General features: G+C 30.4%; 1 protein-coding gene across 1 annotated transcript; it reads right to left on the reverse strand.

Annotated features, from left to right (window-relative positions):
• Positions 1 to 4,779: 4,779 nt before the first annotated feature.
• LOC21405165 (ABSCISIC ACID-INSENSITIVE 5-like protein 1) lies at positions 4,780 to 7,627 on the reverse strand. The gene is made up of 4 exons (XM_010091529.2): positions 6,725 to 7,627; positions 5,821 to 5,892; positions 5,680 to 5,709; positions 4,780 to 4,872 (listed from the first exon to the last, which is right to left on the reverse strand). Exons 1-4 carry the CDS (start codon positions 7,625 to 7,627, stop codon positions 4,780 to 4,782), a joined length of 1,098 nt encoding a protein of 365 aa, XP_010089831.2.
• Positions 7,628 to 10,702: the final 3,075 nt, after the last annotated feature.

A 10,702-nucleotide genomic window follows, 5' to 3' on the forward strand; every position in this document is an offset into this window, starting at 1 on the left:
ACGGTATATATATTAGATTTCTTACACAGGAATAATCCCGTTTATTTATTCTAATTATTTTCTTTTTTTCCTCCGGAAACGAAAAATGTGCGCGGCGATCTTAGAAAGGAAATTCTGAGAGAGTTCCATAAATGAGAACCAATATATTGTGCTTAGGCATGGTTCATTTCACCAATTTGAGTTTTTAATTTTATATTTTTATAGTAAAAAATTCTTAAAAAATATCACATTTAATTTTTTCTATTAAAGTAAAAAGTTTTTAAAAAATATCACATTTCAGCTCGAATTAAAAATTCGAATCCATGAAGTGAACGAGGTATGTAATAGTAGCACCGTTAAAGTAAAAATTGTTTTTATTTTTTTGAGAAAAATTAAAGTATCGTTCATTTCACTGATTCAAGTTTTTATTACATTTAATTTTTTTATTACAGTTAAAATTTTTTACATAAAATCACATCTCAACTCGAATAAAAATATAAATCAACGAACCAAACGAGTCTTGCGTCAGATTTTTTTTATCCTATTTAGTAGACGATAGAGTTCTGCTTGACCCAGTTCGGCTAGCATAGTAGCCTTTAAAAAAAGAAAAAAAAAAAGTGCATAAGTTCGCCATTATTTTACACAATTTTAATACTTGTGTCATTTTAAATATACTCCGTTCACTTCGCTGATTTAAGTTTAGAATTTAAATTTTTTTACATAAAAAGCTCTTATAAATAATCACATCTAATTTTTTTACTACAGTAAAAAATTCTCACGTAAAATCACATTTTAACTCAAATTCTAAACTCAAATAAACAAAGTGAATAGAGCCTTGTGACACTTTAGATTATTTTTTTATTCATTTAATAAAAGATATATTTTTACTATGCCACTTTATAAGTAAGTTAGCATTGTCATAACTTGTCGCTTAGATGGACTGGTTGGCCCGTATGTTTTCTTTATTAGCCCATCTCGCCTTCTCATACGGGCCCGCCCTGTATTTTCGTGCCTCATGGCCATATTTACAGCACCAATGTTCTTAAAATTTTTAAAGTGAAGGGATATTTATCTTTTTTTATTTTAGGTTGATTTTTATAATGAAATTTTGAAAAAGTTTAAATTTAAGTTATAATTTTATTTAAGTGTATATTCTTTTCTAAAATTTAAATTTAAACTCAAGTTTATGGTTAAATTCAAATTCAAGTTTTCCCTTCAACTCGAGTTCATAAACTCGAACTCAAGTTAATGAATAATATTTTTTCTATTCTTAAAAATGTCATAACTTTTTCGTTTTAATTCTAATTGAGGTGATTTTTTTTCTATGCATTCACAACAAAAAAGGAATAAAACCTCACCCATATACCATATTAAAATTTTTCATCACTATTGAGTTTTAATTAAATTATTATCTAAATACAAATTTAAGTTTTGACTTACCCAAACATAAACTCAAAAAGATTCTCAAGTTATAACTCAAACTCAACTCAAGATCGTCACTCAAGTCACCATAACTCAAAAAAGTAAAAGAACAGACCCTTTGTGTTTTGGGTGTATTTAAAAATTATATTTTTAGTTTTGATCTAATTAAATATATATTTTTAAATTAGATTTAATATTAAAATTTATACTTTTTTATAATCAATCTTCAAATTTAACCTTAAGAATACTTAAAATACCCTTAAATAAAAAGATAGAAAAAGGAAAAAAAAAAAAAAAAAAAAAAACCTGAAACAACTTTAAACTCACAATTTTAACCTCTAAAATATGTAAAATACCATTTAAATGGGTCTTTTTGTGTTATTAATTTTTAATTATCATAGTATTAGAAAACTTTAGAGTTTTTTCCCTTTTCTTAAGGATTGTTTAGTTATTTTAAATGTCAAAATCAATTATTGACCGAGATAAGACATAAATTTGTATATTAAATCTAATTTGAAGGTATACATTTAATAATATTAAAAATTAAAAGTATAAATTTTAAATAAACTTAAAACACACGGTATAAAAATATAAATATCCCTAAAAGAATGAAAGACATCATGACACTAACGATCTCTGTTTTAGAAATTTTTTAAAAATAAAAGAAAGGAAAAACAGAGAACTCTAACAATTACTCTAATATAATGAGAGTTGTTTCTCACTATTTAAAAACTTGACAATGTTATTTTGTACTTTTGTCCAATTGCCCTCACATTTTTATTTCCTTTTACCCCTAAATTTCATAGTGCTAAATGCGTCATTAAAATTATATTTTCTTTTGTTTTGCCCATATTTTAAATGATTTTCCTCAACATGTCTCCAATTAATATATTCCTTTTCCTAATGATCTATGAAATATCTGTGAAACATGGTCTTCATAAGTGCATTTTCTTTTTCAAACTGGTCATTCACAAATATACCTTCTAAAATAGTTTGTTGTCTTCGTAAATAATTTATTGGCTGATCCTTTCTAAGATCTTTCTCTTTTTCTTAAAAAAAAAAAAGATGTTTCTACCTAATATAATATTAACATTGTATTTTACAGTAGAAATGGTCTAAGAGCGTCTACAGGACAATGTCAAATTAGTGTGTTGCTGTAAATTTTACATTTGAATAAGATAACCACTCTACAACATAACATTATTTTTGTGTTAAATTTAGTCTGTGCTATACTTGATCTAAAATTTGGTCCCAAATATATTATGTGCCAAATTTTTAACAACATTATCATTTCTAAGATCTCGTTCATTCCATCAATTCGAGTTTTACTACAGTAAAAAACTCTTAGAAACAGTTACATCTATTTTTTTTTTTTGCTACAGTAAAAAGTTCTCACACAAAATTACATCTCAACTCGAATCAACGAATTAAACGGGCCCTACTAGTCATTTTTTAAACGCAACCGTTAAATTTCAACGGAAAAAATACATGAGAAGATTATGTGCTGTTAATTATTTAATTTTACATATTAAAACACAACTACAAAAGGAAGTTATTCCCTTTTCCATTGAGATTATGGCAGTTGAATGAGCAGAAAGATTAGTTTGGGACAACTTTCTAGTTTGGAGATTCTTTCTCCAACGTTTTAGAAGTCAAAAACCAAAAATATTATTTAATTATATTTCAGGGATAAAAATAATTTAGCCCTTCCTATTTAATTATTTATAATTTTTATGATTCTATTCTGTGTATAAGATGCCCGTAGTTTTTTTTGTTAAATTACAAAAAATAGTAAAAACTTTCAACACTTAAGAATGTAATAATTTACGCGATTGAAATTGATAAATCAGTTGCATGCCGGTAAACCAATAATTAAGTAATCAATGACTTTTTGAGATTAATTAAAATTTATCAAAAAGTAATCAACAAAGTACGGAAGTCATATTCTCAAGTACAAATTTTTTTTTTTAATTTAACAAAACTGTGGACATTTACTTAAAATACTCTTTATATGTATAGCAGACAAAAAATTAGATAAATTTTATTTATTAGTAGCTCTTTTAGTTTGTTGATTCGAGTTTTTAATTTGACTTGAGATATGACTTTATGTGAGAGTTTTTTATTGTAGTAAAAAAGTTAAATGTGATTGTTTTTTAAAATTTTTTACTGTAACAAAACTCGAATTTTAAACTCGAGCTCAGTGAAATAAACGATACCTTATTGTGACAGTGGAAATACATCTCCCAAGTTCTGGAAGGGTGCTGTAGCGCGAGCTCCACGTAAATTAGAAAAGTTCTAAACCATGCAAGAATTGACTTGTTTTTACACTAGTATTCGCCCAAATAATGTTTTTTATAGTTAAATTAATATGGCTAACTTCAAGTCTCCATCTCTTTTTTTTTTTTTTTTTTTGGAAAAGTAATCACTTTGTTGATTGAAGAAAAGGAGAAGAATATTCGAGGAAAGAACTTTTACCTCAAAAGGAAGTAATACATTTTTTTTTTTGTCCAACATTATTTCTCCGTTAGCAATATTTTTCATGTAAATCATATTAGAACGCACGTTAGATTAATTAATGTTGTCATTATAATCCTTATAAAAAATATGTTGTCACTATAATCTTTTCAAATATTATTTTCAACACAAAATTAGTCCACGGACAATCTTTTTCCTTCAATTTCGTTTTTCTCCTTCTTCATTCGGTCCATGACAAACTCAAAAAACCAGTAGCAATTAACCAAAATAGTGTATTCAGCCAAACAAAAAAAAAAAAAAAAAAAAAAAACCCAAAATAGTGCAGTCAACACTTTCTTAAAATACCCAACTTAATTGAGGATACAAAAAGAATGAGAAAAAAAAAATGAAACAAACACAAAAGACACCACAAAATTATTTAACGACAATACACATGTCCTTGTGGTGTACATTCTTTCTAGGGGAAAAGTGAAGCCCCTTTTATTATATATTATTATTACAACCACCACACTTATTTTTTACGGAGAGAACTTAAAACTCCGTTTATTTCACCGATTCACAGTCACATCTAACATTTTTATTACAATAAAAAACTCTCACATAAAATCACATCTCAACTCGAATCAGCGAACTAAACGGACCCTAAATAATTAAGTTGGCATTTGTATGTTTACAACTAGAGACGACTCTCCCAATACAAAGAGCAAAATGCTAATCAAATGCAGCACAAAAGTGATAGTCGTTTGGTATTATATGACACAATATGGAATCCACTAATTGGTTCTATATTTGACCACTTGGCAACATTAAAATACAATCGTTCATCCTAAATCCTAATAAATACATAACCATTCTTGATCAAATGGCTGTTTGTCTGTGTCAAAGGCTACTAAACTTTACTCTTCACCAAGCTACGCTAGCCGCCCTCCTTATTGTCCTCAGTTTTTCTGCCATGTTTTGTGCCTTTGTCGAACATTGTTTCCTTTTCATCAGTACCTAATAATAAAACATATAAATTTCAGAGCAGTTCTATTTAGCTATGCATAACATAAGGTGGTTCGCAACGTTAAAAATTAGGTGACGTTTGTTTCAAGAGTTATGTCTGGTTTAGGATTACAGTTCGTGATTCTGTTACAGTGTTTTTCTCTTATAAAAAATTTAAATTTTAAAAATCAGAATCATGAGTCATGGTTCTGAACCCATAAACTAAATTATAAATGCTCAACACTTGTGACTAAAGCTGTAAATTTAAACCGGACTAAACAAACTGACCCGAGGCCCATCATTATTAACTTCAGCCCAACCCAACCCAAAGTTTTGAGTTCAAAAGCTTATTAAGGCCAGGCCGGGCAGACCCAAACACTTTTTCTTTGAAAATATTTTTTAAAAATGTCTTATAAAACTTCGAGCCTAGGGCCGGCCGCATCGGGCTTTAGAATCAGGCTGAGTCGACCCTCCCCTCTTTAGAGTCGGGGCCAAACAGACCTAAAATTTCTAGTCAGGGTGTGGCTCGTAGCCCGTTTAGTTCATGAATTAGAACCATTTTTTATTTACGTGTATTTTTTGTGAGAGAAAATACTGTAACGAATCACGAATCATGATTCGAATCAGGGAACGAATCACTTTACCAAACGGGCTCGCATATCAACTTGTGACCTATTAATTGTTAATTAGCATGGGTCCCACATAAGTCCTACGTTGGTCCCTTGCCGATCACCAACTGTGCTTTGGCACAAGAATCTCTCACTCTAAATTTTGTGTTGTATAAAACAATATATACAGATTTAGAACGTGTTTTTATACCTCTCGCTTTCTCTTGAGCTCAATCTCAGCCTGTTCCACATTACGGGGAAAAAAAAAAAAACTTTGATGAGCGAAAATTAAGCAGTCATATTTACTTTAAAAACAACAAGAAAAAAGGGACAAAAAATTTTCTCAGTTTACCATAATTTGCTTCAGCTTTTCATTCTCCTCTTTGAGCTGATTGAGCTCAACTTCCAGCTCCACGGTATAGGCCTGCAACAAATCATAGAATATAAAATTTGATTTGTTAAATTCTGAAATTAATTCCTGCATGCCTTATAATAAAATATGAATTTAGTTTATACTTTAGGAGAATTATAGGCTTAAATTTCCAATACTGATATTTCTTTTCCTAATTCCTATTATAGTGATCTACCATTTACTAATTTTAACTACAAATAAATGTAAGGTAGTTTTGGCAATCATATTCATTTTGCTTCATATTCCTCCAATTCCTAACGTTTTTAGCAAACACAACAATTGATTACTGGACAAAGTGAAGCATAAGAAAATTACAATTCACTTGTCTTGGTTTAAAAAAAAGAAAAGTGAAAGACATCTTATTCTAAATTCTAATTCCTATCCAATCATATTCCAATTATTTTGGATGCGTTTGAAACTCATTTCAAAATAATTTTGTTTTTTGTATGAAAATGGAAATGAAAATATTTTCAATCTCAAACAGAAATAATTTTTTAAAATGTGTTTTGTAATTTTATTAATATATTATTTTTAGTATAAAAAAATTCATTAATGTCTCCCTCTCTCTGTGCTCGAGAGAGGAGAAAATAGAAACAAAAAATAAAAAATGACTAAAAGTCGTTTTTCATTTCTCTCACATTTTAGATTAAATCAAAAAATCGTTTTCATTTCCGTTTTTTATCTTTAATTATGTCAAATGCCATTTTCTTCTGTTTTCATTTTTTTCTTTCTAAAAAAACATAAAAAACAAAAACCAAACACGGCCCTTATATCACAGATAATACAAATTCACTGCTTTAATCTTTGGAAGAACACAAGATCATGTTCATGTAGGAAGGCTAACCTGCTTCCTGGCACGGGACCGAGCCGCAGATTCTCTATTCTTGATCATCCTTCGCTGCCTTCTCTCCACCACCACCTCCGGCGGGCCATCAATTATCCGCTTTTTTCCGGTCTTTGTCCCGCCAGTTTCAGTCAAACCATTGCCTTTCTCACCAACACTAGTACTAGCACCACTATTAACATTGTTACAAACTTGTTGCCCCACAAGCACGCCACTCTGTCCATGCACTTGGTAAGCTGCAAAACCAGAACAAGTACCATTACCAAGAAAATGATTTTGATCAACAGATTGCCGAGTCGAAAACCCGGAACAAGAATCCAGAATCCCATTCTCAGCTTTCCCGGCAGATTGATCTTCAACCAGGAATGTCACTGTCTTGTTCTGAGAAGACCCTTCAGATGGCGATTCTTGAACAACTCCAGCTTTCACTAGGAAATCCTCCAATGTCATTTCTCCTAGCGTTTGTTGTCTTTGAGGTCCCGAATCGTCGGCCTTTTCGGGTTCTGGCTCCGAGGACTCATCTTTGTGAATCTCAAACCAGATTTCATCCACAGTTTTCTTGCATAGTGGGATTGGAATTGAGAAAGAGCCTTGCCTCGAAAGAGTACTTTTATTAGTACTATTGTTATTATTACTTGGCTGAGCTGATAATTTCTTGTCATTGTTCAGTACTTGTTCTTGGTTATTGGTCTGTTGTGGGGAGACTTGGTTTTCTTCAACACTCCATATGTTGGCGATGAACTCCTCCATGTTCATCGACCCGAAGCTCCTTCCGCTCTTGCCTTGGATCTCGTCGAACGTAAGCGAGAAGATCGAGTTTTGCTTGTTCAGTGAAGGCAACATTGTCTGTTCTTTGGATGGTTCTGCTTGTTCTGGGAGGAGGTGTTGTTGATGATCAGCCATTGTGTTTGAATGTGATCCATTGCCAATGTTTTTTGATTCTCTAGAAACTTCCATTTTTTAATGTTGTGTTTCTTCAACTTGAAGCATTGAATTAGTTACAAGTCCCTGCACTCCGAAAGAAGAGTAAAGAAAGAATGGGTTAATTCTGTTGAAAAGAAAATGGAAACAGAAAAAGACAGAAACTGTTATGGGCTATTGTTATTTTTAATGTTTATTTTGTTACAAAGTTGACAACATTACTAGAATATAAAAAGGTGATATAAATTCCTTTACAAATAATAATATCTAACTACCCTTTAGTATTTTGGTCCTGGATTAAATACATTTCCTTTATTAAAAAGCTGCTAGTTGATTAATTGTAAGAAGAATCGAGAAAGAAATTAAATAAGCAAACAATAAACCAAGATATATAATTATCTCCCCGGTTAATGCTTTCATATCCGTAGTAACTTTGTAACGTGTAAGCTACGAATTTGCTTAAAAAAAAAAAAAAAAAACCATAATTCGCGTTGATTTGATTTGTGTAAATCATAAAATGTAAAGTACTTGCATATGCATTGAGAACTATGCATGTTTAAATGGGAAAAAATAATAATAAAGAAGAAAATAGATACAATACTTATCACATGATTGATTATATATCAAACCCACCAGTGAGATCAAGTAGAAAAGAAAATAAAAGAAAAGAAAAGGTAATTACATGTCATGATTTAACATAGAAATTGTTAAGAGAAAACATAGAAAAAGTTGAGAAAACATTTTACCTCAAAAAACCACTAAATGGATCTGGTTGAAACAACGCAGAGAGAAAGTGAGCAAATTCAATGGAAGGAGAGAGAGAGAGAGAGACGGCAGAGACAGACGAGTGAGTGTAACTGCCATGGCGTCTCCTCTGCTAGAACTCTTTATAGTCACGTGGTTAAATACAAATTCAGATTGTTTATTTCTATTTTTGGTATCAGAAATTCAGAATTCATGACACGTTTGTTGCCACATGCTTAAACCCCTCTGCCAAAAGCAAAGGCTGACTCTTGTTTTTATTTGCTTTCCGTTGTATTGTCATTTCATCGGATTATCCGCCACACGCACAAATATTGATTTTAGGATAATCATCTTTTTTTGGGTGAGTGAGACTTCAAAATCTATTGTTCATTTAACTGATTTAAATATAAAATTTAAATTTTATTATAATAAAAAAATTTTAAAAATAATTATATTTAACTTTTTTATTAAAATTTTTTTACATAAAATTACATCTGAATTTAAATTAACGGACTAAACAAGTTCAAAGTTCATGAGCTCATTGCATTAAGTTGCTATTCGTGTAAACTTGCGTGCAGATTAGGTGCACGCTTTTTTAAGCAGCTTCAGGGTTAGTGCAAAGGTTGAAGGGAAAAGTATCGATGATCCTCGGTTTTAGTGAAAATTCGATGTTTGCATTATATTCTATGGTCCGCTCTTTTTGAATATTTGAGTTTAAAATTTGAATTTTGTTACAGTAAAATGCTCTAAAAAATAGTTACATTTAATTTTTTTGTTATAGTAAAAAGTTCTCACACAATATTACATCTCAATTCGAATTCTAAACTCGAATCAGCGAAATAAACGGGTAATTAAAAAAATATTCTTTTAAATATATACCTAATATTCTTTTAAATTGGCAATTTATAAAAACTTCAATCTCAAAAACAGGTTCCCTCGAACTTTGGATTTCATAAAATTCATAAATGCCGTATGTAATTATTTTAAGTGCATAAGTGCCTCCCAAATTATTAATTTAAATCGTGATTATGTCCACTTATCTTTACTTTTTTTTAAAAAATAGGTTCAAGTTGACATAAGATTAGTTGTTTTGGAGGCAATTATGAAATTACATCATTTTAAGTTACTTTTAAAACAATTTTATATAGCTAAACAATTCGATGACGTTTGGTTCATAGGTTTAAAATTATAGTTCATGATTTTAATTTTTTGTGAAAAAAAATACTGTAGTAGAATTAATAACCATGATCCTAAATCAGACGGAACTGTTAAAACAAACGTCACCAAAACTCTTTTTAAAAATTGAGAGACATATTGCGGTAGGAACGTAATTTAGCAAGGTACATTACTCATCGAGTGCTCATTTATTAGTCCTCCATTTTATTTGGACCATTTAGAACAAATTGATTTATCTAAAGTCAAAAAAGTTACTCAACTCTCGTATTCTCATGGTAAATTCACCTTGTTATCTATTATCGCGATGCACCGTTAAGCCTTTTTTTTTTTTTCCTAATGGTTTGCTCATATTTTTAAACGTACTTTTACACATAGTAAAACCTGTGGTACAGGTTTTTCTACATGTCATCCTAAAATGAACGTATCTTAAACTTATGAAATATACGGTTTAGTTATGGGACACTCATTTATTCTTCAATTTTTCGAGACATTACAAAAAGATATGTTAATCGGGTGGGATGAAAGTACAGTGAAAGAACAGGAGAAAGAGAAAAATAGGCTAAGACTCGAGATGAATTAAAATTAATAGGCCAATAGTTTACATAAGTTAATAAATATGCTAAAGTATTGTTTTCGTCTATAACTTGTCTGCTTATGAACCATAACTTGACAAGTTATTGTCTATAATTGTCTATAACTTGTCTGACTATGAACCATAACTTGACAAGTTTGTCCATAACTTATCTGGTTATGAACCATAACTTGATAAGTTATGGCCTATTAATTTTTATAACTAAAAATTGACCTATATATTTTCTTAAGTTTTTCATATTGGCCTATTTTCTACTATTTTCCTGAAAGAACCTGTAATATAGCTATGCATGATGGATTGACTAGAAGTCAGAGAGATAATGATGGGGCAGCGGCATGAGATACCGCTAGAGGTGTAAGTTTGGGCTACCGGCCTGCCCTAAGCTCGGCAACCCAAAAGAAAATTTCAGCCTGGATTGGGCCTGATCGATCCTAAAAGAGAGAGGTCGGTCTAACCCAGTTCTAAGCCTTAAATTTTTAGGACCGACCTGAAATTTTATAAGGTATTTAAAAAAATCTTTAAAAATATGGTGTTTGGGTCGAGCC

Source organism: Morus notabilis, unplaced genomic scaffold (assembly GCF_000414095.1).
Source record: "Morus notabilis unplaced genomic scaffold, ASM41409v2 Scaffold825, whole genome shotgun sequence".
NCBI classification, from domain to species: Eukaryota; Viridiplantae; Streptophyta; class Magnoliopsida; order Rosales; family Moraceae; genus Morus; species Morus notabilis.

What these genes read in the sequence shown, in the direction of transcription:
- LOC21405165 (XM_010091529.2), bottom strand. Translation starts at nt 7,627, where the DNA reads ATGGCTGATCATCAACAACACCTCCTCCCAGAACAAGCAGAACCATCC. An exon ending in AAAAGCTGAAGCAAATTATG is followed by an intron (nt 5,710 to 5,820) that starts GTAAACTGAGAA and finishes AATGTGGAACAG; the next exon opens with GCTGAGATTGAGCTCAAGAG. An exon ending in AGCTCAAGAGAAAGCGAGAG is followed by an intron (nt 4,873 to 5,679) that starts GTATAAAAACAC and finishes TTTTATTATTAG; the next exon opens with GTACTGATGAAAAGGAAACA.